Source organism: Felis catus, chromosome D1 (genome assembly GCF_018350175.1).
Source record: "Felis catus isolate Fca126 chromosome D1, F.catus_Fca126_mat1.0, whole genome shotgun sequence".
Classification (NCBI taxonomy): Eukaryota; Metazoa; Chordata; class Mammalia; order Carnivora; family Felidae; genus Felis; species Felis catus.
This window is the reverse complement of record NC_058377.1, coordinates 111,110,444-111,137,316: the sequence shown is the minus strand read 5'-3', so window position 1 is coordinate 111,137,316 and position 26,873 is coordinate 111,110,444. Positions and strand designations below refer to the sequence as shown.

Sequence of the window (26,873 nt, the reverse complement as noted above, 5' to 3'; positions counted from 1 at the left end):
AAGGGGAGGGACGCCTGGGGGCGCACAGGCGGCGGGGACGATGGGTCCCAGGGAAGACGCGTCGCCAGAACCCGCTTCCCGAAGACGGGGTGTCCCGGCCAGGTGGGAGCAGCAGGGGCGCAGGCGCGGAGCAGGGTGGCGATGCCATGCCCAGGGATGTCCTTGAAGCCACCTCGTGACAGGGGCGGGGAGAGAAGGAAGGGGCTGTGTAGGACCTTTTAGGATCGAACCGGAGGCTGGAGGTTGAGACTCCTCCCCTTGAGGAGCCATAGGAAGTTCCAAGCCCCTGGTGAGTGCCGGACGTGCCATCTGGAAGTGTCCCCTGGAGACCAAGGTGCCCCAGAAGGAGAAGAGGTGGGGGGCGGGGAGGCCCGGCCGGGAGCTGAGCCACGGCTGCTTGTCTTGAGGACAGAGAGTTGGTGGAACGGGCCGGGAGTGGTCTCGGGGGCACATTTTTTTAACGCCTGGCAATTGCCTTTGGCTTCTGCAAGAAAAGGACGTTTCTGGAAGCTTGGCAGAGAATTCGGTGAATGCAAAAAATGAGCATCTAATTACAAGTGGGCCCCACCCCCCAACTCCCACCTGGACCGACGGCCCCCACTCTGGTATTCAAGAAGCCGTCGGGGAGACTTTCAACCCCACCAACGGCTGCACCGTGTCAGGAACCTTCTGTAGGAGAGAACGTCCACACGTGGCTGCAGCCCTGGCCAGGCCTGGCGGCCAAGCCATGGAGGGGAGGGCGCCCAGGCCCCGGAGCGAGCATGGCCATCGCCTTAGGAGGACGGCGGGGCGGGGGGGCTCGAGGGGCGGCGGGACCCCAAAAGGGCAGGGGAGCATTGGTGCCGGGGCCCGAGCCCTGGCTTCGGGGAATGCGCCCCACCCGCCTCCAGCCATGGCCCAATGGGTAGGCGGAATCAGCACGCTGGACTGAGCTATCTTGGGCCAGAATTTGGAATGCCACACGTAGCAAACAGTTAATGATCAACTATCCAAAAGGCCTAGAACTAATAGCACTATAAAGTGCGTCAAATATCTGCCCCTGACCAGACTAGACATGACAGCCAGGGAGGGAAGGGAGCGCCTCTGGGTTTCCCCTCCCCATAACCTTGCTCTGCGAGGCGGGCCTGTGGGGAAAGTTCCCCTCGGCAAGCCATCTATCTGGAAACGACTCCCACGTGCTCGGTCACACCTCCCCGCCTCACGGCCGAGACCCCTCTCCCCTTGTGGCCTTCGCTGAGGGGACACATGTTCCTTCCCGAGTTGCATAGCTTGGAAGAAAGCCTGGAGGTTTTCTCAACAGAGCGTGTCTGTGCCCCCTTGAGGGAGAACAGGGGTGGGACAGCGGGTTTGTCCTCGAGGGGTCCCCCACCCCCACCCCCGCCATCGGGCCCTGACGCCCAGGGAAAGCACCTTCTCCAGAGCTGCTGACTTTTGACAATTTATATGCTAATTCCCAAAATGATTCTTCCTACATTAAATGAAAGCTGAGGAATGTTCCAAAGGTCTGAACAGATTGTACCATTAACAGACAGAGGAAGGCAACGCAAATCTGCCCACAGGAGTTGTGAGCGTGTGAACTCGCTCTCAGCACACACACACTTGCCTAATTTTAGGCCCACGTGCTCCTTCAGCTGACTCGGTCCAAGTAAAACTGCTTCGGCATCCAAAGCCTCCAAGTGCCCATCTTGACCTTGACGTCCCCTTCCCGGGCAACCTTTTGAGAAAGCAGAGAGAGTGCAGAGGAAGGCGGGGGTCCCACATTGAGCCCGCGCCCCCCAGAGCGATCGTCCGCCTTGGATCGCGTCAGCGCCGTCCAGGACCTAGGCCCCCCCACCGCCGATCCAGGACCGAGGCCCCCCGCCTCCTGGCCAGCCTCCTTGCGGCGTCCCACCGCCCCCCAAACACACTAGTTCTCTAGACGCCCCTCCCGCCTCAGCAAGACCGTCTTGCTTCAGAGGCTTTTGCACATTCTGTTCCCCCTGCCGGGGTGGCTCTTCCCCACTCCCTCGAGCAGGTTACCCCAACTCATCTCAGCTTAGAGCAGCCCACCCTGATCATCAGATGAAGCGAGGCCCCAGCTATACACACAGCGGGCGCTACATTTCCGTCCCTGATGCTCCTGACAATTCTAGTGGGATTAGCTGTATAATACTTTGTTCAGGGTCTGTGGCCACCATTCAATGGTGGCCATCATTCAGGTCTATCCTATATCCCCAGTCTAGAAGAATGCTTGCCATAGAATACAGGGATTGGGGGGGGGGGGGAGAGATGGAGGGAGAGAAGGAGACGGACGTTTGGATGGATGGACAGAAGGAAGGATGGGTAGATGGATGTTGGCTGGATGGAAGGAAGGGTGAATGGATGGATAGATGGATGGACGGACGATGGATAGATGGATGGATGGATGGATGGATGGATGGATGGGTGGAAGGTTGTTGGGTGGATGAATGGATGAGTAACACAAGTTATCCTCCAAAAAGACAATTGTCCTGGTGGGGTAGTTTGCATTTTCTGGATCCAAGCAGACCCCAGGAGGCCACGTCTCCCTCTCCCGGCCCCGGAGGCAGACGTTCCGAGCAGGCCGCCCTCTTGGCCTCGTTTCTCCATTGCTGGGCACTGTTCCCATAGCTCCCCCCTTAGAATGTCTGTACCCCCACATCAAACCCCACCTCCAGCTCAAGGCCTCCTGTCCAGGGACCCTGATCTCCCCCAACACCCAGAGGCTGGGGTGCCCCAGCCTATCTTCCTTTCCTGCCAGGACAGGTGCACTGAGGGGGGCGGAGTTGGGCACAGAGACACATGGTAGCTGTGCCCTTGAACACACGCAGGCCCGGCGCCAGGCTCGGCCGCTTCCCAGAGCCGGAACTTTCCTCCCAAACGGTAAGGATTGAGTCTGATAAGGCGTGCGGTACCTGGTGCGCACTCAACAAGCACTCGACAGGCACGTTAACTGACCGAGTACTCGGCGCCTCTAAAGGAGCGGCCGTTCTCGGGGGAAACCAAGCCAGATTCCTTTCCAACGGCAGAGCCCTGTGAACAGAGCCCCCTCCGTCCGCATGACCACATCTCCGCTCTTGGCTGGTGGCTCAGCCTTATCCCGCCTCTGAGTGGATGAGAAGGACCACCCCTCCAGGCTTTGTTTTCCGTATTTTATGGTGCCTCATCAAAGCGGGGGTTGCTCTGGTGTCTCCCCGAAATCCCTGCAAACTCTGAAACATTCTGGAGCCCAAGGCCAGGAGTGGTTCCCGTGAATGCTCGTTTCCAGGCCGTCCGGCTCAAAGGCGACGGGTGCCACAGCCATCGGGGCAAGGCTTAACCACGGGCACCTCCTCTCATCCCTTCTCTGCTCAAGCCTGCAGGGGCCCAACTCCCTCACACACGAGCTAAGTCCTTACGCCCGTCTACAAGGCCCCCAGCGCCTGGCCACAGGCCCCCCTCCCCTGAGCACCCTGATGCGGCCTCCCGAGCAAGCCTGAGCACCCAGGGCGGGCTCCCCTCAGGACCTTTGCACATGCCGCTCACTCTGCCCGCAAGGCTTTTCCCCCAGATCCCCACGTGGCTTCCCCATCCCTTCCTTCCCACAGGTCTCTGCAGAAGTGGCCCTTCATCCAAGAGGCTTTCCGTGACCCACTACAAACGGCAGCTTCCCTGCCCCAACCTGAACCCCCACTGCCAGCACCACCGCCATTCGGCACAGCAGTGACGCTTCTCCCGCTCAAGCTCTGTTCTCTTGTTCTTGGTCCCCAGTGGGCGCCCAATTAGTGGCGATTGAGTGGATGGAGGGATGGGGAGGCATTCATTCACCTATCAATAATAATAATCAACGGTAATCATCATCATCGATAAGTGACTGTGCATGAATCAATACGGGATCAGTGAGTGCAAGGTCGTGCGTTGTAGCGGGGTTCCTACAGGGGCCGGAGCAGGCGCTCCGATGGGCGTCGGGGACCTCCTCTCTCAGGAAGCAAAAAGAAGTTGCCGCTTGAAAGATGTGTGAGGGTAGGGAGCACCTCAGGCAGAAAGAATGTGTGCAAGGGTCCTGGGGCAGCGGTAACAGATGAGCACACAGAAATGCGTCCTCTCCCCGTCTGGGGGCCCGAAGCCACAAGTCAAGGTGCCGGCAGGGCCGCGCTCCCTCTGCAGGCGCTGGGGGAGGCTCCCTCCTGCTCTCCCAGCTCCTGGGGCTCCAGCGTCCCTGGGCTTCTGGCTATGTCCCTCCAGCCTCTGCCTCCGTGGCCACATGGCCTCTCTGTATGTTCTCTCTTCTCCTAAGGACACTTGCCCTTGGATTTAGGGCCCACGTGTGTAATCAAAGATGGTCACATCTCGTGATCTCTTAACTCGATTACACCTGCAAAGACCCTCTTTCCTAAATAAGGTCACACTCACAGACGCTGGGGGTTGGGACTCGGACAGATCTTTCCGGAGCCACGACAAACATCCTGATGGGGTGCTGTCTGGGTGTGACCAGATGGGGAAGCTGGGCGTGAGCGGGTGTGACCGCCCCACCGCGCCGAGAAGTGGGGGCCGCAGGTGCCCTCACAGCCGTGGGCTGACCCGGAGGAGGCTGAGTGGCCTACGTCCCCGGGCCAGCGGAGCACTCGGCAGGCCCCCGGTGCTCAGCAAACACATCAGCGTGAATCCCCCGGGCCCCGAGGTACGCTCTGTGAGGCACCCGAGGTGCCCCCAAAACGAGCCCAGGGTGCTCCTTGCCTCGATGGCTTCCCCAAGACAAGAGGGTCCAGCGTGAAGGTCTCCACGGGCCCTTCCTGGGAAAAGCTCTCCAAACACACCGAGGGGCCTACCCGTCTGGTCATCCACTCACTGGGCAGCAGGTGCCTCAGCCCATTGCCGCCTCTGCACGTCACCACCCCAGCCACACACACACACACACACACACACACCAGGGCCCCCTTCTTCCTCTCCTCCTGGACACACCCTTTGCAACATCCACGCTCCGGAACCCTTTCTTCCGCCCAGAGGCTGTGATCCCTGAAACCCCCAGAGCTGCCATTCGCTGTCCCCGCCTGTCTACGGCCAGGTCCCTGTGTCACCAGACACTGCTCCTGCCCGCACCCTGCCAGCTCAGCAGAGGGCTGGCCCAAGAGAGAGGCGGCCTCCAAGTGGCCCCCAGCGGGAAGACGGAGAGGAGGAGGCCGGTCCCCACCGCAGGCTCAGAGAATCACCCAGAGGCGCCTTCCCACAAACGCCTCCCTAGGCGGACGGGCCCGGGAGGCAGGGCCAGCAGGCCTCGGGGGAGACGGACAGTTGGTTTTGCTCCACGGATCTGGATAAACTGGAAATGCAAAGGCCCGCGCCGGGCGTCCCTAGCCGGGGAGACTGGAAATGCTTCAAAGAGCCGGGCACGGCCAGTTCACACGGCCGCGGCCAAGCCCAGCTCGGCCGCCCATGCCGCTCACCCCCGGGCCCGGGCGCCCACCCCGCCGCCAGCCGCAGCTCCCCAGACCCTGCACGCAGAGCGAGGCATCTGACCGCCAGCACCAAGGCCTCCTTCTACGTCAGATATTAATCAAACGCATCCTGACAATGATCAACGGAGGCGGCTTGGCAGCGTGGGCCTGGCGGGCCTCCAGGCCCACCTCCAGCTACAGGAAAGACGAGGCTGACAGAAGCGGTCCTTGGCAAGGGACGGCACATTGTCCCACAGCTGTGGGAACGTGCTCTGTGCGCAAACATTTCCTTAAAACGAGCTTACGAGGAAATGTTCGCGACGGCCTTAGTAGAGACCATCAGCCTGGCTGAGCGGGGCGAGAGTAACGTCAAGCCCCGGCCACGTCCCAGACTCCAAGGGCCATGCGAGCGGCCGGCGGGGGGATGGCTACACCGCGGCGGCGGCCGGGGAGGGCCCTGCGGCACTCTGAGCGGCTTTGTGGCTGGCACACGCTTCCAAGTTGGCTGGGGCGGGGGGGGGGAGGGGGGGAGGGAACCCGGGCCCCTCCCGCCTCCAGTGCACTGGAAACCCATGAGGACTTGGGGCTGGCAGAGCTGGGGAGTGGGCTGGGGCGGTGGGGGGCCTCGGGGCCGCCCTGCAGGAATGTCGGGGCCTGGCTCGCTTTCTGAACCTGCCATATGGCCCCGCGTCCTGGGACCCAGGCTGGGAGCCAAGGAGGAGCCCTGTGGCTGGGTCCACGGCCCTCCTGGCCGCTGCATGAAGCCATTTGTCAAAGGTGTTTCCCAGAAGCCCCTCTGGAAGGCGCTGCCCTTCGCGAAGCTGGCTTGGGCTTCAGCCAGGCGGAGACGTCTGGGGGCTCTTGGCCAAAGTGCCAGCCGTCCCGAGATCAAAAGTCCCTCTCCTGGTTATGCTTGGCTCTCGGCAGCAGGCGAGCTCGCCGCGGGGTCACCGACGGCTGGGCGAGGCCGGGGCCGCCTCTCCCAGACGACGGCGTGGCCGCGGGGGGCTGACCGCAGGCGTGCCCTGCTGATCCCCACATCGCAAAAGGTCCACGGCGGGGAGCTCCCCCCGGACACCCAGGTTTGTTCAGGGATCATTAGCTGTTTGACAGACAGGCCCAGAGCAGGGTTACGAGACGCCAGAGGGAGGACAGGCCCTGCCAGCTGACACGAGGTCGGCACCTGGAAGGAAACAGGGTCCACGCGGGTCCACAGCCGAGAAGTCAGCGCCCCTCCACGGAACCCGCTTTCTGGAAAAGGAGCGCCTTCTAAACAAACGCACGCTTCTCGCTGGGCAGTGGAGGCAGACCGTCTGTCCGCTTACGGCGGGAGGAGCTGGTGGAGGCTCCGTGGGCGTGGACGTGGACGCCCCGCGGCCCCGGCATCTGAGACGAAGACGCGGGACGTTGCTTTTGCCGTGAAGCCCTGCGTGTCCCAGTCCTGACTCACCCGCCGCCGACCGCGACAGCCGTGGCAGGACATCTCCAGATGCGGCTGATGACCATACCCGTTACGGTTGGCCTCGATGGCAACTGCCGTTATCAAAGCCAAGAAGATGTCAGTTGGGACCGAAGCCGGGGGTGGGGGATGGGGCGCGTGCAAAATCCGCAAGGCTTCCCTTGACCACCAGAGCCACACGCCCCGCGGGGCTGAGCTGCGCTGACGGCCGGCCCCGCACTCGCCTTCCGGCCGGCCTCCCACCCGCCCTCACTGCAAGCTGGCCGGGTGGGGACCACCCTGTTCTGCGGATCAGGCAGCCGAGGTGGAAAGAGTTTGTGCGGCCGGCGGGCCGTTCCCAAAGGCTCAGCTCCGGGTCTCCCTAGGATGGTCTCTTGCTGGCCCCTCCATCCGCGTCAGAGAATCGGCAACTGACACCGGTGGGGTGCCGGAGAACAACAGACCCATTTTACAGACGGACACGCCAAGGCCCACGTGGCTTCGCTAAGTCGCCTGAGGCCAAACGACCACCAACCGGCAAGACCAGGACTGGAACCCGAATGGGACACCTGAGTCCCCCCCTGCCGCGGTCACGTCCCCCTAATGTCTAGCGACGGGGCCCCCGGAGACACGGCTGTGTTCAGGCGCCCACCGGAGGAGCCGAGAGAAGAGCCGCCGTTGGCCAGTGCTCGTAGGAGAGAAAACCCCTCTGCTGGGCTGGATTGTGTCCCCCAAAGTTCATGTCCCCCTGGAACCTCAGGGTGTGAGCTCGTGTGGAAACAGGGTCTTTGCAATGGAGTAGGGCGGGCCCTAAATCGAATGACTGGGGAGGAGCCCACGTGACCACGGAGATGGGGCCCATGGGGCCCCAAGACCAGGGACGACTGGGGGGCGGCCCCGAAAGCCAGAAAAGCAGGAAGGACCCTCCTCTGGAGCCTCCGGAGGCCCTGCTGACCCCTTGATCTTGGTTGGACTTCTCTGCGTCCCTCAAACGCAGAGAACTAATTTCTGCCGTTTAAACTCACCTCGCTTGCGGCCCCTTGTTTCAGCCCCCCCAGGAAATTGTTTCAGCCCCCCCCGGGGATGGGGTTGAATTTTGTTCTGGGAGCAAAAAGAGAACGGGTGCCAGAACTCTCCGGCAAGGGCACAGACCCCAGAGCCTTGGAGAACGGCCGCTCTGGGGCGGGCTCCCTGCTCGCAGCCGGCCGAGCGTGGCGTTCCCGCCAGGAGGGGCCCCTCCCTCCTCCCCACCCCCCAGCCCCGTTTCCCTGCCAGTGTCCGGCCTGGAGTCCCCGTCCCCTGGCCGCTGTCCACCACCGCGGGGCCGGAGCAGAGATCCTGTCCCCTGTACCTTCACCGCCGCGTGGTCAGAGTCACTGCCCTTCGGAAATGTAGCCAAACTATGTGGCCGGTGGAAAGCAAGACCTTTGGGTCCCGAGTGCCCCCAAACACATTCTTTGCATCTCTAAAAAAATGCCAACAGCGTCAGATCAGAACGAGACTGTTTGCCAGGCCGTTGGCCGGGGCGTGCGAGGCCTTCCTCAAGCCCGAGAGCGGATGATTCTTCCCTGTGTCGGGCCTGTCTCCTGCCTGTGGCCAGCCCGCGTGGGGCCCGTCACCACGTGCCACCTTCAGACATCTCCGCTGGTGATCAGAGGCCCCGGCTCTGAGCTAAAAGCAGTCTCCCCGTCCTCCATCAGGTGACTCTCAACCCCGGACTGTCCCTGAAAGAAATACAATCCCTTCTGTCCATCGGAGGGGCCAGCGCTTTGGTTTCTGGAAGCAGCGAGCACAGACGTGCACGAGGACTAGAGGGTGGGGCAGGGGTGAATGCTGGGGGGCGGGGGCGTATTCCAGAATGTTCTGAACCTCAGTCGCCCCCTGTGAGACAGAAAAGAGAATGATGAATGTGCATGGCTCACTGCCACACAGAGAGGACAGGAGCAGGGGTCCCTCAAGGTCTGCTCTGATGGTGGCCCCGCGCCCGGAGGTTTATTTGGTCATTGTTTCCAAGGACGTGGTTTTAGGCCCTTCTACCGCCCTCCTCGTGGGTGCCCCTGCAGCACCTGGCCTCAGAGAGAGAAAAGGTGGGATCTGGATGGCCTGCAGAGGACAGGGACAGCAGCCGAGCCAGCCAGACTACGGTCAGACCCACCCCCCAGGGTCTCCTGGACCACCTGTGGTCCGACACCTCGGGACCAGAGCAGCCAGACTCACATCTCAGGCCCCGTCCCTCTGCTAACCAGGCGTGATGGCATTTGAGCCCCAGGTCCCCTGACAACAAGCCCCTTTGGCAAGAGACTTCGCGGACCCCGCATCTGAGTGCAGGATGCACAGCCCTGGCGGATGACTAGCGGCCCTCCCTGGGTCAGGTGGCCACACACCCCACAGTAGGGGACCCGGGAAAGGGAGGTACGGGGGTGGGGGGACTCTGCCCTCTCACCCCCACCCACTGGCTGCCCAGAGGTAGAACGAGGCCTCGGGGGCTGGGCACAGGGTCGGGCATCCACTCATTCGCCTGTTTACTTAACCAACAGGGATTTATGGAGCACCTACTATGTGCCAGGCAGTACTCTGAACCCCTGGAACTTAGCAGTGAATCCAATAAAGTCCTTGCCCTCCCGAAGTTTATCAGACGATCAGACAGGGAACGGACAAGGAGAAAGTCAAGGCAGTGGGTGAGGGCGGGGCGGGGTCTGACCTACCTAGCGTGGGGGGCATGGCACATGTAAAGGCCCTGGGGCACACGTTCGAGGAGCTGTGGGGAGGGGTCACGCTGAGGACATGTGGGCTGGCAGGGGTAGCCCACTAAGAGTCAGACTTCCGGGGAAATAGGGCCATGTGAACACAGCATCTATAGAAGTGCAAGGTCTCCCGGGCCACGCCAGCCACCCCAGCACCCAGGTCCTTGCTGTAGGCATCAGATGTGGACACATCTTGTGCCCAAGGAGACGGAAATGTCCCCCCGTCCTGGGAAGAAGGGACCCCAAGCTGCCTTCGTGGTGGCCAGCAGGCGGGGCCGGGACGGAGACCACTCCAGACCCACCCGGAAGGGTCCCCCCAGCCAGAGAGGGCCAAGCCACGGCTCTGCCCCGAGACGCTCTGCTGGCTGGCTCCATGGGGACTTGGCCCCCCGCGTTAGCGCTGCCACACCGCCTGCCCAGGCCAGGCTGTCCTCCGTCCCAGAACCTACAGGTCAGCAAAAGCCCGTGCGAACTCAGCAGCCCCAGGGCACTGCAGGCACACAGGTCTCACGTACCCTTTCTCGGCCGGTTACCACGGCGATGACGGAGCCCTGACGGAGGCGACCCAAGGAAGTTCCCTGCACAGGCCTTGGGGTCTGTGGGAGGAGGAGACACCTTTGCAGAGAAGGGAGGGACGGAAGTTCCACGGGGGTGACTGCCCACCCCCACCCCGCCCTCCGCCTGGCCTGGTGTAGGAGCTGGGAGGGAGGGTAGGTCCAGGCTGGGCCTAAGGGGACACCTGCTGCTGGAGCTCTGCTGCCCCCCGCTGGCGATCCCCGGTACTGCATGTGCGTGCCGGGCAGCCTCCCTCCAGGTGTGTGCGTCCCACCCGGCCCTGCCTCCCGGCACCCAGGCCTTCCGTCTTGGGTCCTCACCTGTATGCAAATCAGCTCTGGGGCCCCCAGCCCACTGCCAGCAGGGGCAGCGTGAAGAACCCGCATCCCCTGTCCCCGAGGCCGGCCGGCAGTTGTCCGGTGGACCGACAAGGTGGCCCCTCCGGGACCCCAGGAAGCCCACCGTCAGGTGCCGCCCCCCGCCCCCGTGCACCCCTCCCCCAGGGGCGTGTGAGTGGATGCTGCTCGGAGGGTCCTCAGAAGGCGCCACCTCAGCCTGGAAACAAGGAGAGCACCAGGGCCGGGCACCCAGCGGGGAGGGAGACCAGCCCGCTGGGAAGTGCAGGGAGCCGCGCAGGGGCACCCAGGAGCCTGTCGGTAGGGCCGGCCACTCCCTCTGCACCAGCACGTCGTGGGGAAATGCCAGGCACGGCACGGGCCACCTCCACTTGTCCCCAACCCCTCTAAGTCCTGCAACCCCTCAAGGCTGCTTCCGTCCTGTGTCACACACCGGGACACCGAGGCCAGAGGAGAGAAGGGGCCGCCCCCCGAGCGGGGTTCTGGAGAGCTGGGGCCAAGCCCATGTGACCTCCAAGCCCACTTGCCATCGCTCCGATCAATTAGCAAACCTGTTAGTCAGTCAGTCAGTCAGTCAGTGGCCTCCTGGGAGCCCGCCAGGCCACCTCAGCTCCCGGGGTCACACCGGGATGGCCGGTGGCCCCAAGGGGGCTGGACCACTCCCCACCTTGCAGCCACCTGCCTCCCCATGGACACCCGCCCTCTGGGCCCAGAGCAGGCTGTTAGGATCGTGCCACGGCCCCAAGGAAAGTCACCGCCCGGATGGCATCCCCAGCACAAACCACCCCCCCCCCGGTTGGCATCCCCAGCAACGAGCCCAAGACGGATGCCCTCTCCGGCAGCCCCGGACCCAGGCAGCAGGTGCCTGGGTGTGTTCCTGAAGCTGCTCGGGGTCACCTCATGGAGGAGAGCAGGAAACAGGAGCACGGCCCCGTCCACACTGCTTTCCCACTGGAGCACTGGTCCCACTGGACGGGCCTGGAGCTTGGCATCTGAGGCCCAGTTGGGCTCCGCAAAATCGAGAACCACCACTAATCACCACTTGTCAGGGGCTGTGTGAGTGTCCTGGGGCCGCTGTGACCAATAACCACAAACAGGCAGCTCTAAACAGCAAATGGATTCCCTCCCACTTCTGGCCCAAAGTCAAGGTGTGGGCGGGGCGCTCCCTGCAGGCTCTGGGGCAGGGCCCTTCCTGCCCCAGCATCTGGAGCCTCCAGGGTCCACTCCCCTCCAACCGCTGCCTCCGCGGTCACGTGGCCCCTCCCGCATCTGTGTCCTCTCCTCTTCTTACAGGGACACCTGTCATTCTATTTAGAGCCCACTCTAAGGACAGAACGATCTCATCTCAAGATCCTTGACGTAACTGCACCTGCCGAACCTATTTCCACGTACACTCACGTTCAAGGTACAGGGGTTAGGACCTGGACTCTGGGGGCTCCCATCGATCCCCCACAGCGGCACGAGGGGATGGGCACCCTCGGTGACGGTCACCTAGCCAGCCGTGTGAGCCTCACCCGCGGACGGGCTACAAATGCACGTTCCCAGGCTGGCGCCCCGGGCCTGCTGTTTCTGAACCTCTAGCGGGGCCCAGCCACCTGGGTTCCCCAAGCCCTCCAGGGGCTCTGATGCAGGCTCACGTCCGAGAGCCACCGAAACGATACCAGAAAATGTCCCTTCTTGACTCCCACATCCGTATGTACTATGGGCTCCGTTTGCACTGGATGGGGCATCACGTCCATGGGGACTGATTTCGTTTATTGGGGTTGAGGAGGCCTGAGACCCTCCGGGATGTTGGGCGCTCAGAGGCCCGCCCGCCTGTGACTCAGCGCTAGAGCAAATAGAGAAGGGGGGGATGGGGGCCGGCAGGGGCACCAGGGAAGCCTCCTGGGGGTGAGCCTTGGCAGAAAGCAGAAGTGAGCCACTTTACCCTAACTCGGTGAAGGGAGGGGAGAGCCCGCCAGGAAATCGGCAGGGGGCCTCCACGCGTGGGGGGCGGGGGGCTCGGCTGAGAAAACCAAAGCAGGCACGAGCCAGGCCACAGACCCGGGCATCGGTGAGGCCTCTGGCCCTTCCCGGGCACGTAACTTCCTGTCAGGGTGCTTCATCTCCAATGGCGCTTTGAACGTGGGGCAGGTGGTGAATCTCCTGCCCCACATTTATTTGTTAGTATTTTGTTGGCAGTTTTTCAACATAACTATTCTGCATTTCAGGTGATGGCCTAAGGACAGTTTTCTTTTAAAATACTTTTTTTTATGTTCCTATTTATCTTTGAGACAGTGAGAGACAGAGCATGAGCGGGGGAGGGGCAGAGAGAGAGGGAGACACAGAATCCGAAGCAGGCTCCAGGCTCCGAGCCGTCAGCCCAGAGCCCGACGCGGGGCTCGAACTCACAGAGCGCGAGATCGTGCCCTGAGCCGAAGTCGGACGCTCAACCGACTGAGCCACCCGGGCGCCCCTTAAAGACATTCTTCTAAGAAGGGTCCACGGATTCAGCAGACAGCCAAGGGCCACAGTCGCCAACCCTCTGCCCAATCAAGAACCTTCCAGTGTATTTGAAAGCTGGTCACGCCTACTTTTTCCGCGATCCACCTTCCGCCAGGGGGTCCCGTCCTTCCCCGAACCCTCTCCTCTTTCTCAGCGTCAAAGCTCCGGGCAGGACAGTCTGCAACATCCAACACCATCAGAGGGACGAGCCACCCACGTCCACGCCATCGAGCCGAAGGACCCACAGGTTCGAGGTTTCCGGGTTTGTTTCGGCGCAAACGGCCCGCGGCGGGAAGCTGTAAATGAGCTTCCGCCCGAACACAAGGGGTGTGACAACCCAAGGGGGAACCCTTTCGACACGAACGGAAGTGACGAAGGAAATGGGTGAAAACCAGCCCCCCCCCACCGCCCTGAAGCCCCCTCGCTCACAGGGGAAAGGAGCACCGAGAGGGGGAGGAGGCGGGACACTCACCGCTCTGCTGTGCCCCCCCAGCTGCCAACACTACGTGCCGTGCGGGGCTCAGGGTCACCTGGGGGGCTGACGGGTGTGCCCCCACGACTGAAGACGGTGGCCCGAGGATGCCAGGACAGCCGGGCAGCAACCCCAGCCTCCCCGGTCAGTGGGGCCGGATGCGGGTCACGTGCGGGGCAAGAGGACGCCGCAAAGGAGACCTATCCGGAGGGGCCCCTGGGAGGACAAGCTGTCCAGCACGTGTCACACCTGAGGACAGGCCTGGCACCTGTCACTGGAGGTGCCGGGCCCGGGGGAGGGAGCCAGCGGAGGAAAGGCCGAGAACCCCAGTGTCGGCTCCAACCACACGTACCTTAATCCTCCGGGGAAACCGTGCCTGGGCCCCGAATCTCCTCTCCCCGGGGCCCTGCTGTGGGGCCCGCCTCAGGGGGTAAGACGGGGGGCAAGATCCAACCCCGAGTTGTGGCCAGGGCCCCACAGGGCATCGTACGGACAGCCCCAGCCGCGGCTCCTTTGCGGTGACCACCCCCGCCCCGCACCCCACTCCGCTCTGCGCACGAGTGAGCCCTGGGCCATCCGCCACCTCCACCAGAAGGCCCCTGGGGTTGCCCCTCGCATACCCTCCGTCCTTCCCTGCACGTGGCTGGCGAGGACTTCTAGGCTGACAGAGCAGATCTTACCTTCATGGTTTGAAACAGGGCACCCATGAGAGCGGGGGGGCCAGAGCCCACGCGCCTGTGCGCTGAGCAAGCTGCACGTGAACGCTTGTCATATAGAAACCAAGGGTGCCTCCAGGCCTGGCGCTAAGACCCACAGGGCAGGCCGAGGGCACCGGCCTTCGTGACAGAGCTGGGCTCACCCTCCGCCATGCCACCCGTCAGCACGGGCTCCTAAAAGAGAAAAAGAAAAACAAACAAACAAAAATCTTCTTGTGCCTCAGTTTCCCCACCTACAAGGAGCTCCGAGATTGAACCACAGGTCTGCAGTTCGACAAAGGGCCGGGGGTCAGCACATCAGCTTCCTCGGGTGTCATTACTTCACCCACCCACCCACCTCCCTTCCCAACCGAGGGAGACGGGGCTTAGAAGGTCTAACTGCACGTCAAGGTCACGGGGTGCGGCAGGTGGGGCCCAGACGCAGGCTGTGGACTCCGTGTGCCCCGAGCCTCTTTGGATAGTGGCTAAGAGGGGAGAAAGTCGCAAGGAGCCCAGCCTGCCCCCCCCCCACCCCTGAAGCATGCCTCTTCAAGCCGTCACCTCCCACTTCCCTTGGGGGCTGTCGGGACCCTCCCGTGTGCGGGTCACACGTGATGTCACAGCACTGTCTACAGACACCTACCCCAGGCACGCGGCACTCACGTCCTCGTGCTGATGTGCTGCGGGGGGACGCAGGGAAGAGGCTGCACCGTTAGCAGTCAGGTGGCCTTGAACAGGCTTCCTGCCCCCTCTGCACCTCAGTTTCCCCATCTGTCAGTGGCGCCCCAGCCCGTGACTCCACAGGATTCAACAAGCCAACACCCTGCTTCGGACAGTGCTCAGAAAAGCACCACTCAAATGGTGACTCCTAATTATCGCTGCCCCTTTGGACTCTTGAGAGACCATTTACGTGCCTGCTGCTTCAAGGACGAGACGGCGCTTTCGCATCCTTCACCTCGCGGGCCGTCACGAGACCCGGAAACGAGATGACAAAGCCAGGGCTGCGGGTCACACACAGCTCACATCCAGGGGGCGTGTCCCGGCCCCGCCCAGCACACCTCCACCCCCACCAGATCTCCCACCAACAAGCAGCCCGCTGCCTCCCCTGGCAGAAACCTGGTCCCTTTTTCCCTAGGGCTGCCGGGGAGCTCCCAGCTGGCCTGCAACCATAGTGGGTCCCCGGGGGTATGGGCAACCTCTTCCTCCTGCTCCCGGCCCCAGCCGTTTCTGTTTTTACCCCACTTTACATCGGTGCCTGGCAGCCTGCAGAGCACATTGACAGAGTGGGTGTTAGCATCTGACGTGAGCCACCTGCTCCTCGGCATTCAATGGTAGGACTAGGTATGGAGCACTAGCCACACACAAGCACCACCAGGGCCTGGGGACGGAGGAAGGAATGGGAATACCCAGTGCCCCACAGGGCCAGGGAACAGCGAGGGGAGAGTAGGATCGCGTTGCTGGGGGAGGGTGGCCGGACCCCCGTGGGGGCAGCACCCCATCTCTGCCCCCTTTGTGTCCAGGGGCCTCGGTAGCTGTCCTTGCCCAGTGCGCCCATCGGGGCCCAGCCAGATTCCCTATATGCAGTTAGGCAGTCTGCACACAGACCTGGGGCCCAGGCGACAGGAAAGGGGTCGTGGCGGCCGGGAGGACCACGTCCTGCCTGGACTCCGCCAGCCCGGAGAGACCAGGGCGGCGGCTGCAGCGCGAGAAGCCAGCACCTCTTCCAGAGGGGACCAGTCAGAAAGAGGTCCTCTCCGTAACAGCCCCCCACCAAAGTATTATTTACAGCTCCCCGACAGCAACAATGGGTGCTCAGTAAGTCCTTCCGGAAAGAAAGCCGCCGGGAAAGGGAGGGAGAGAAGCTAACTCTTTCCCGAGCCCGCTGTTCTCCGGCTCTGGTCTCTGGACGCGCAGCAGCACCCCCCCCCCCCCCCCCCGCCGGGAACGAAGTCGAAATGCAGGTTCCCGGGCCCCGCCCCAGCCAGCGTAAAGCAGACCGGCCAGGGTGGAACCCAGAGCTCTGTCTGAGCGAGCCTCCGCAGGGGATTCCGGGAGCTGCCGGCCCAGCGCCTACGGCCAAGGATGGCCTCCTCCGCCCGAGTCTGGCGTCAGCGGGCCCCCATCCACCTGCCCGTTAGCTGAGAGGAGAAAGCGAAAGCCAGGGAGGCGGGTAAGGCGGGTCCGGCTCACCTGGCGACAGGTGTTGCCGAGGCCCCCCACGCGGATTAGCCAACTGCTGTATCAAACCCAGGGCCGCAGCCGGGCCGCCGGGGTCCCTGCAGGTGTGGGCCTGCCGTCACCAGAATGGCGGGGGCCCCGGGCGCGATCGGTGGGCCGGGGTGGGCCGCCCGCTCACTGCCCACAGCGCCTGTTGGCCACTTTGACGTGAGGAGCATTGTGGAGCCCCACGGCCCCCTCTTACACGGTAAGAGCCGCGAGGCGTACCTGCCTTTCGCTTTTTTTAAGACAACCAATCGTTCGAACCTTTTCACAAGCACCGCCAATTACCTCTGAGGCAGAAAACCAAATCCTGGCTGTTTGGGTGAAAGACAAGATTCCTCCCTGCTGTGCTGAGGACGTAACCACATGAAAGGCCCCGAACCACTTGAACCCCCACTCCCAGGTCCCAGCGACAGACTGCTCCCAGGTCCTGGACCCCATCCAGCCGCTGGCTCCGCACCTGCCAGCCGGACAAACACCCACAGATGCTGAGGCCACTCTGGCCCCCGGGGGTGCACAGAGCCTCCCAGCGGCCCCGGCCCCTCACCGTCGCCATCCTGGGCTCTCCCTTCTAGGTCATTCCTCCATCTGCCCCTGCGCTGGGATCGTGCTGGTTGGTCTTAGTTACCGCATCTCCACGGTAAGTCAGGGACACTGGCGAGCAAGGTCTCCAACCGTATTTTTCTACAGAACTGACCTAGCTGTTTTTGCACGTAAGTTTCAGGTAAATTTTTCCGCTCATCACATTTTGTGGAAGAAATGAGCATTCTGTCTAGAATCTTGACAAATCTATGGATTAATTGGGGAAGGCAGACGTGTTGACGATATCGACTCCTTCTGGCTACGAACGGGAAGACTGCGGTAGGCGGAATTCTAAGACCCCCAGTGAGCCTCACCTTCGGACACCCTTGTGGACTTCAAGAAAGGGGGAGTATCCTGGTGGGCCTGACCTAATCAGGCGAGCCTGTACGTAGTGAGGGCCGGGCACAAAGGGTAAGGGGATTCGATTCACCACAGGTTCTCCGTTGCCGACTCTGAGGACTGGGGCTTGTGGAGCAGAGAGTGAAGGCAGCCTAAGAGCAGCCCTCTGCTGACGCCAATAAGGAAACCGGGGAACGGGAAGGACCGTCACCTATGGCCTCGGAACAGAACTCGGCCGACAACCCGAACGACTGCAGACCTGTCAGGCTCTTCCCGGAGAACGAGGTGGAGCACGGGCTGAGCCCCGCCGGGCAGAGGGCCCCGCGAAGCAGCGCCTGCCCGTCTGGCCTGCCGAGCTGCGAGCGGGTCAAGTGTGGAGCGTCTGAGGCCGCTATGTGGTAACAGGTGCCCAGCAAGAGAACGCGACTGCATTCTCGCTCAAGGCCATTCATGGGGTTTAGTGCGGTTTTATGGTTTCCTGCGTATGGGGAATGTATTTTTAAGGACCTTGAGGATTTTCCTCTCATGTGAATAGTTATTTCTTCCGATATCCTTTAAAATAAACTTGGGGCAGCTTGTCGCTAGTGTTTAGAAAAGCAATTGATTTCAGAGTATTAATCTGATAGCAAGCCACGTTGCTGAATTAGGAATGCTCTCAGCCCTTCGGTAGGGACCACCATGTTATTTGTGAATAAAAAGATACGTTTCTTCTAATGTTTTTTTTTTTGGTTTTTTTTGGTTTTTTGTTTTTTTGTTTTTTTTACTCAATTTGCTTTTAATAAGCTGGTCAGATTCTAATTCCGCTATTCCTAACGGTAAAGGGCCGGGCGGTGCCCTCTCTCCATCTGGAGAGCTCTTTCCCGGAGGTCTCTGGCTGGAGGGCATCCACAGGGGCGCCCCTGCGGGGCGAGGAAGGCATCTCTGTGGGGAGGATGAGGCAAGTTATTTACAAGAGAACGGATCGAGTCAGTGCCCAGGCTACGGAGAACGAAACCACTCAGAAAAGGGCTGAGAACCAGCTGTGCCCTGTGGTGTTGGTATCAGGGTGCTCTCACAGTTGTCCACTGGATGGATGGATGGATGGATGGATGGACGGACGGACAGACAGATGCATGCATGTACTCCCCAGCTGTCTACAGAGAGAACCTGGGTAAGCAGCACCCCAACGGCAGGAAACGCACCTCACGCCCACACCTTGGTTTCCAGATGCTGTTCTTGCTTAAAGGAACACGAGTCCTTGGAGAGACGGCTGTTTCCAGGGCTGGGGCACAGGAGGCGTGACATGAGGCCTTGAACGGGTCTTCACACCAGAAAGCAAAGAAGCACTCCGAGGACGGCAGGCGCCTAGCAAATGGACACAGAAATCGAGATGAAGCGGCTCCCACCGGCCAAATGAGAATCTATGCGTGAAACGGAACGGACTAAACAGAACACACGGAACGGAGGGAACGATAATGCGCGCGGAGGAAGGCAGGGAAGAAGTGACCGAAGCATGGAGAACTGGAGCCTCGCCGAGCTTCAAAGCACCTCCCACCCCTGAGTGACAGAGGGAGAAAGAGCCACCTTACGCTGGGTGACCCGGCACCACCAACGGCAGATGACGGGGCGGGCAGCGGCCGCGGGGCAAACGGAAACCGCCCACCAGCTGCCAGGGCACGCGGCTCTGGTCTTCCTACAGACACGGCAGAAACACGCTGACGAGGAAACCCCGCAAAAACCCAGCCTGGGAACCTCCCATCGCCATCACCGGCTGACCTTCCAAAGCGCCGAGGTCACCCGTCCGGGGAGATCACAGATGACCACGGAGCCCGAGGGTCCGGGCTGGAGGCTCCGAACGGCCACGCGTGGGGTGAGCACCAGCCAGCAGGAAGCCGTGGGGACCCCATCCCAGGGTCCCCGTGTGTCGGAGACCCTCCCTCAAGCGCGGAAGGCGAAGGGATCGGAACTACAACTGAACTCGCCAGTGATCCCGGGAAAGCTGCACCTGTGACGTTTCTCTAAGTCTGCGTTCACTTCCACGTTCTTATCAAACATGAGCAAGACTATGCTTTCGGGGATCATTTCTATAGTTCGTTATTATTAAACACGAGCAAACTCACGGCCTCACCTTGCTCCTGCCCCTCCCTGCCCTCCCCCGGCCTCAGAAACAGCAGCTGTGTCCTTCCTGGTGCCCCCCACTGGGGACAGGGGCCTGGGGCCCCCGTGGGGAACCCCCATGGGAGAGGAGACAGTCCCCGCCCACTCGCAGCCCTTCCTGGTCCCAGTGAAGGCAGGCAGGCGACTCCAGGTCCTGGAGGAAGTCACCTTCAGAGGCCCGGGCTAGCTGGTGGCCCCGATCTGGGCAGGTATGAAGCAAGTCCCCCGCAGCGTGAAGGACTCAGGCCTCCCAGGCAGGTGGGGGCTTTGGTGCCCACCCGGGTCCCTGCCTTGCCCGCACCCAACTCCAGGCCCATCGGCGTCTGGGACCAAAGGCCCCGCTACTTGGTGCGTGTGGCTGTGAACCCACCACTCTGCCCCACCCCCTTCCCCTCTCCCCCCGGGAGACCCCTCCACTGGGCCAGCCGCCTCCATTCAGCTTCCTGCTGACACCCAGGCCAGGGCTCCCCAGGCCACAGACACACGGGCCCCTCCTCGGAGCCTGACCCGTGCCACGGGGCTCCCCGGGGCCCAGTGACGTCCTGCCCCTGCCTCCACCCACCTCCACCGGAGCAGCGACACCACTCCAGGTGTCCCAGACTCCTGCATGCGACTGGGGGACTCCGGGGTCCAGCAGGGCTGAGCCCCCTGTACCTCGCGCCCATCCAGAGTACAGAGGGGTGACCAGGACCACGGTAGCCACAGACAACAACAGCGGTGCCCGCCAGAGCCGCAAGGGGCTGAGACATGTGAGCACGTGTCCTCCTCAAATGGGTCCTCCCCAGTGCAGCCCCCGGACGGCACCGGGCAACCCCCACCAGCTCCCCTTAACCGAAAGCGGAGCCCCAGCTGCCCCGTGAATGCAGCCCTCGTTCTTGTGGGGACAAATGTTGGGAGGCCGATACCATTTGAAACTGAGGAGGGAACAGTCAGTGCCCCCAGAGCACCCAAGAGACACTAGCTTGTGGACAGAAGTCACCAGCTTGAGGGCACCACCTTCGGCTGGCCCATCCTGAAGGCGGGGCCAGCCTCTCCGAGCAGCACCGTGTCCCAGACTCCGGCGTGGGTCACCCGAATTCCGTGCCACATGACAGTAATGACCAGACAGGGCTTCTCTGCACACGGGCCGTGAAACACAAGGCAGGAGACCTTCCGCGTGGGAGCTGGAACCTGCACACGGGCGGGGCAGAAGGAACGACATCCCACCTGGCAAGCGTCCACTATGAGGCCCACTCTGGGCGGACGAGCCTGCAGCCCAGGCCTTGGATCCCAGGAGGAAGCAGGCCTCCGGCCAGCCTGGGAAAAGCAATGAGCTATCCCCTGGGGGTCATGGGTTCCAGCGTGCCTGAGAGGGAATCCAATCCCGCCACCAGATGGCGCTCAGGCCTCGGATGGAGGGGGTGACGGGGTGGCGAAACAGCAGGTGCAGAGGGCAGCTGACCGGGTGGGCCGCAACCTTGTCCCCAGAGAGAGCGGGGCTCCGCCAAGGCGAGCCGGGTGCAGGCTTCTCACCCCACCGCTCCGTGAGGGGCTCCCCGCCCCAAACCAGCCTTCCCAGAAGGCAGCCCGCAGAGAAGCCCAGCCTGAGGGGTGTGGCCCGCTGATGCCCAGGATGCCAGGCCGACTCCAGGATCAGAAGTTGCAGTGTACAGGGTGGGTCCGTAAAACCGTGGCCAGCCCTACGCAGCCCTGGGCACCGGGGTCTCTTGACGTTCTACAAGTTTCTTTTTTGTTTGAGTTACTTTCCCTTCATCCCACTTCTCAGACAAACGGGGAAGAAGGACATCACTTCCTGCAGTGGCGTCAGCACCTGTGCCCTCGCTTCCCCCTTCGGTGCCCACAGCAGACGGCACTGATCGGTCCCGGCATTAGTTTCCAGGATTCCAATCCTGGTTGACACAGACCTGCAGGGGCTCCCAGCAAGCACTCGAGTCGGCCCTTGAAATGGGAACACTCTGGACGGTTTTCCTGGATGTATCGTGGCTCAAGTGGCAATATGGCCTGTCACACATTACGCCCTTCTGCCCCCTGGGCCACACGCCCTGCAGACACATAAAGTACAGCTACCACTGGGGCACCTGGGGGCCCAGTCAGTGGAGCGTCCGGCTCTTGGTTTCGGCCCAGGTCATGTCTCTCTCTCTCTCTCTCTCAAGATAAACTTAGAGGAAAAAAAGCAGAGCCACTGGCTTACACATGCCTTTATGCAAGTTAGAAAAAGGTACCCGTCACCCTGGGGAGACATTCCAGTGCCTGGACACACCCTCGCAGCCAGGTTTACAGTGCACAACCTAAACAACCTTACCTGGCCACCCTGCTCCAGAGAAGCAGGATTGGAGCTGTGTCCACGTAAGAATGACGACCTCACTCTTCGCAAGGATAAAAACCAGGGGCATTCTGACCCGTAAAGAAATCCGTCCGATCAATACTCATGGGAGCCATAAAACAATAAAACCCTTAAGATTCTCTTCCTCTCAAACCACCCAAACTGAATGCCCTGGAAAGCTGCCGGTTGGCCCGTGCAGGCCCCAGGCGGGCCCGTGGTCCCCGAAGGCCACCGGCAGCGAAGGCACCACGGAAATCGCAGGGCCCACGAGGAAGGCCACTGCCTCCTGCTTTCCAGACGGTCTCAAAGGTCCCGGGGAGTCACCCTCCACCCGGGTGTAGAAAAGTCAAAGTCTCGCTGCAGCAGCCGACCAAAGAAAGCGGCCGCGCGCGGAGCCCAAGGCGCCGCGAGGAAAAGCCGCTGGTAGGTGGTGGTTCCGCCGGGCAGCGAACAGGGCCCTGCTCTCCGCTCCCGCCTCGCGTGGGTGGAGAATTCCGGCCACGCAAAGTCTCTCCTCCCGGGCTGCTGCCTCGACGGGCGTCCGTCTCGAGGCCACACGGCCACCTGCCGCCCGTGCCAGGACGGCGCACCCGGGGGTCACCTGCACAGCCGCAAGTGCGGGTGACAGCTCAGCCGCTCCAGCAGCTCCTCCTCCGTGGGTTCCTCCAGGACGTCCCTGTGGAGTCGGGGGGAGGGAAAGACGTGTGGGGAGCTCCGGAGAGTGACCCGGGTGCCTCCAGAAGAGCGTGAGCATGACTCGGAGAGGCCCTGCTCCCCGCTCAGGAATCCTCAGACCCGTGCACAGCTTGGGGAGGACCGGGGACACGAGGACGCGTTTCCACGTCTGGGATGTGAGCACACGCTCCCGGGGGCGGGGGGAAGGGTCGCCCCCGCTGGCCTGTCCCTGGGAGACCGCCGCCTTCCTGTACCGGCAGGGGATGGCTTCCACCGTGGGGAAGGGCGGGCAAGGATTCCTAGGGCCACCTGCCTCCACCCACCAGGAGAATCGCTTGGCGACTAAGGGAAGCTGAGCCTGTCGCCTTACACGCCCACCGGACAACAGCACAGAGCTCACGGCCCCGGCAGCAGAGGAAGCCCACGCCCTGGTCCCGGCTCGGAAGTCGGTGGGAGGGAGGCAAGGGACCGGGGGCTCGTGGGGAGACCGTCACAGAGGACGCCCGCCTGCCGGCCACCTCCCGGCCTCTCCCCCTCCCCGCCCAGAAGCCAAGCAGACGCCCCCTTCCTCATCCACACACCTGAACAGGAGATCCACAGTCACCTGACAGCACGTATCTGGGTCCCCAGCAAGGGACTGCAGGTGAGCGCGGCGGTCCCACTTGTGGAGGAAATTCTGGGGAGCGGGCGGGGGGAGAGGGGGCCCAGTGGGTGTGCGTCCCACACGAACCAGCCTTTTCCCCTCCGGCGTCGGCCAGGCGTCCACGGCAGGGAGCGGAGCTCACCCCGACGCTGGGACCCAGGGCCCAGCAAGGCCACCGGCTCCTGCAGGAGCCAGACGCCTGATGGCCGCCCCCAGCCCACCCGGCGGCCGAGTACCCCCACACATCAGGGGTCGAGGGCATTCCAAGGGGCTCCCGGCAGCCAGGGCGAGCAGCGCCAGGCCCCAAGGGCAGGACGGAGCCTCGGCTGATACCTCCAGAATCAGAGCCAGAAACAGGTTGACCCAGATGACAGAGGACACCAGCCACCACAACACGAAGTACATCTTCGACCACCTGTGGAGGAAGAAGGCCGCGGGGGCCACCGTGAGCCACCCAGGCCACATGCGCACGCGGGGGGCACCGCGCACCTGACGGCGCGTAAGCAGCGGCTCTCAGCGAGTCCTGCCGTTAACTCTGTGGCGCCACCAGTCCTGTTTTCCAACCAAGGCTCCCGGAAGCGGTCAACGAATCGCCAAGGCAGCACGGCCGGCAAGCGATTCGGCTGGGATTCGAACCCGGGACCCTCCGCTGGGGCCGTCTGAGCCCCCCAGGCTCCAGGCTCTCCTCCCCTCAGCCTGCCCCCAGGGCTCCCAGCAGCCTGAGGAGCCTCACCCCTCGGCGGTCCCCAGGATTGGCGAGCCCAGGGTCGCACGGCACAGTTACACGGCGGGGGCGGGGGCGGGGTCACTCACGGGCCCGAGAAGCGCCGATAGGCGTCCAGAAACACCTGCCAGTTGTTCACCACCATCACGTTCCACAGAGTGATCAGGGCGGCCTGCGGGGACGCACACACGGGCTCCAGGCGGGCAGAGGAAGGGGGTCGGGAGGGCAGGGGTCCCGCGGAGCAGGGCGTGCGGGGCTCACCGCGAAGTCATCAAAGTTGTTGGCCCAGTACTCCAGCTGCTCGAAGCTTCCGCAGGGCGCCGAGCTGTTGTCAGGGGCCAGGCTGCAGGGACACGACAAGCTGGGTCAGGGGTGGGGACGGGGACACGGACGCGGGGGGCCCCGGCGCTGCCTCAGCCCCTGCACGCCTGGAACCGGTCTGGGCCCGAGAAGGTAGAGACAGAAATGCCCCCATCTCCGGAGGTGCCGCGAGGACGGCCAGGGGCCGAGAGCCGCACACAAACAGGGGAAACCGAGCCTCCCAGACAGCCGGCTCTAGGTCTGGCCCCGCGCTCCGCTCCACCAGGGCACGGCCTGGCCTGAAGCTCCCAAGTGGGGCACAGGGGTGGGGCCGCTGCGCTGAGCGGGCTTCGGACACGCTCTCGGTGCAGAGTCTGGGTGAGGGAGGGGAGAGGGAGAGGGGAGGGGAGGTGGGGAGGCAGAGGAACGAGGACCAGGAGGCCCGCCCCCCGCACCACCACCCAGGCTCACGCTCCTCCGCACCCCCAGACTCCGCACCCCGAGACGCGCTCCCTTTGGCACCCTCGGGCCCCACTCACCTGCCGTTGCCAGGCACCACGACGACACCTCGGAACAGGCTGATGCCCAGGATGGCAAAGATGTAGTACACGACCTGGGAGGCGGGGCCGGGCCCGGTCAATGCCGCCGGCACACAGAGCCACAGGCCGGGCTGAGCACGTGAAGGCCACCTGCCCCCAGCCCCCAGCCACGGGTACGGCTGGCCTCCCCCAGGAGCACCAGGACTTCTCCTCCCGGGCACCCTCTCCCGGCCACCAACCTGCCCCCCGGTGAAGGAGCAAGGAGCCACCACCACCAGGGGAGCCACAAAGATGAACTGGGGGCCCAGGGGAAAGACCGAGGCGGCCGAGTCGAAGCAAGGCTGTCCGCCTCTTCTCTGGGACAGGTGTGGCAGGAAAGAGGTAAGAAGGACCCCTACCCCGGGCTCCACTGGAGGCAGACGCCAGTCCTAAGGGAAGGGGGCCCCAGGGGAGGGGTCCCCAAGGGAGGGGCAGGTAGGAACCGGCCAGACTTCTCCAGGAGGTGATGAGGTCCAAGGAGCACCACCCAGCAGCCTCGTGCCACAGAGGGACGAGGCCACCAGCGGCCCGACCCATCCCCAACTGTCCCCAATGAGCCCAGCAGGAGAAAGAAGGGGCACACAGCCCAGCCTAACCCAGTCCCTTCTGGGCCTCCGTCCCCACTGCTAGGCTTCGTGCCGAGAGCAGCCTTTGGTGTCCCCCCTGCCCGCCGGGGCGGGACCACAGGGCAGAGCCAGCAGCACCTCGGCCGACATGGCTGGGGGCTCCTGAGATCCCCCTCAGCAAGGAGGGAGGACTAAACCCCATCTGGGGTCTCTGGGGGCTGCAGGGACCCCTAGTGCCTCTCATACTTCTAAAATCAGTGTCTCGGGGGGCGCCTGGGTGGCTCAGTCGGTTAAGCACCTGACTCTCGATTTGGGCCAAGGTCACGATCTCGCGGTTTATGAGACCAAAGCCCCACGTGGGGCTCTGCGCTCACAGCACAACGGCTGCTTGGGATGTTCGGTCTCCAACCGCCTTCTCTCTCTCTCTCAAAATAAGCAAACTTTTAAAAACAGAAAAAAAGAAAAGGACACCAGTGTCTCAACGCGGCCCGCGATCCGAGAAACGTGAGGGATTCCAAGCGGCCGACAGGATCTCTGGCACAGGGAGGGAGCACAGTCGGGCAGCCCTCCCCGCAGACCAGCCCTGAGGTCCGCCCTCTGCACTGGCAGGGGCGACGCGGCTTCCCGGCCCGGACACACGGCCACCTCACCCAGGGCCCCCCTTCCTCTGGAGGGGCCCGCCGGCCGCCCCGCGCTCACCCCAGCCTCCGGCCGAGCTCAGGCTCACCCCCCCCCACCCCCCCCACCCCCCCCCACCCCCCCCCACCACACTCACCACCAGGATCCCGCCGAAGGCCCGCATGTTTTTGATCAGGTCCAGGATGGTACTGGCCACCAAGGCCATCAGCTGAGGATGAGAAGAAGGCACGGCTCTGCTCTCTCTGGCCCCACTGAGGTGATGCCGACCCTGCCCGCCACCCAGACCCTGGCCCGGAGAGGCAGGACGCGACCAGTGGACCACCAACCTACCCACCTGCGCACGCACACAACTGCATGCACACGCACACCCCTACATGCACAGCTGGACAAACGTCCCACAGCCGCCCATAAACACCGCACACGCGGATACATCCACGCCCGCCACACACACTCATACTCAGAGACGCACGCCCAGATACGCCCACGTGCCCCCCACCGACGCCTCCAGCCGCCCAGACGCAGCTGTGTCTCGATCCCGAGTCCTCTGGCGAAGCCACGGCACACGGGGGCTCAGATCACACTGCCCAGCGACCCACTGAGGCTGGGTTGGCTGCTCCTCTCTGGTCTGGAGGCTCCACACAAGCACAGGCCCACGGTGGCCAGGTCAGCCCCAGGGACCAGGTCTGAGAAAGGTCAGCCCCAGGGTCCAGGTCTGAGAAAGGTCAGCCCCAGGGACCAGGTCTGACAAAGGTCAGCCCCAGGGACCAGGTCTGACAAAGGTCAGCCCCAGGGACCAGGTCTGACACAGGTCAGCCCCAGGGACCAGGTCTGACACAGGTCAGCCCCAGGGACCAGGTCTGACAAAGGGAGCTCCGGAGATGCACCAGGCACCCCACCCACAGAGGGCTTCTCCCCCCACATGCAAGCCTGAGCCCCAGGGAAGAGCCCTCCAAATAGTTCATTTTCCCCACGTGATGCATTAGACCCTAATGC

The 26,873-nt window shown here is 63.0% G+C and overlaps 2 protein-coding genes across 9 annotated transcripts in view; both read right to left on the bottom strand.

Annotated features, from left to right (window-relative positions):
• The window catches only part of SMIM38 (small integral membrane protein 38), a 44,036-nt gene extending 29,773 nt beyond the window's left edge, over positions 1-14,263 (bottom strand). Inside the window, exon 1 of the mRNA XM_045039675.1 lies at positions 14,141-14,263. The gene's annotated coding sequence lies outside the window, so the exon portion shown is untranslated. The remainder of the gene's footprint in view (positions 1-14,140) is intronic.
• TPCN2 (two pore segment channel 2) overlaps positions 1,423-26,873 on the bottom strand; it is a 47,720-nt gene continuing 22,269 nt past the window's right edge. For 3 of the 8 annotated variants that reach the window (XM_023240176.2, XM_023240177.2, XM_045039674.1), the window contains exons 19-25: positions 26,017-26,088; positions 24,637-24,710; positions 24,059-24,140; positions 23,887-23,969; positions 23,407-23,488; positions 23,012-23,106; positions 21,616-22,431 (exon numbers count right to left, since the gene is read on the bottom strand). In XM_023240176.2, coding sequence (XP_023095944.1) covers positions 22,353-22,431; positions 23,012-23,106; positions 23,407-23,488; positions 23,887-23,969; positions 24,059-24,140; positions 24,637-24,710; positions 26,017-26,088 — 567 coding nt within the window. In that variant the 3' untranslated portion in view covers positions 21,616-22,352. Of the gene's footprint in view, positions 1,715-12,617; positions 14,351-17,877; positions 18,218-18,477; positions 18,641-21,615; positions 22,432-23,011; positions 23,107-23,406; positions 23,489-23,886; positions 23,970-24,058; positions 24,141-24,636; positions 24,711-26,016; positions 26,089-26,873 lie in introns of those variants that run through there. The other 5 variants (XR_002736459.2, XR_002736460.2, XR_006586733.1 and 2 more) reach the window with 5 other exon arrangements.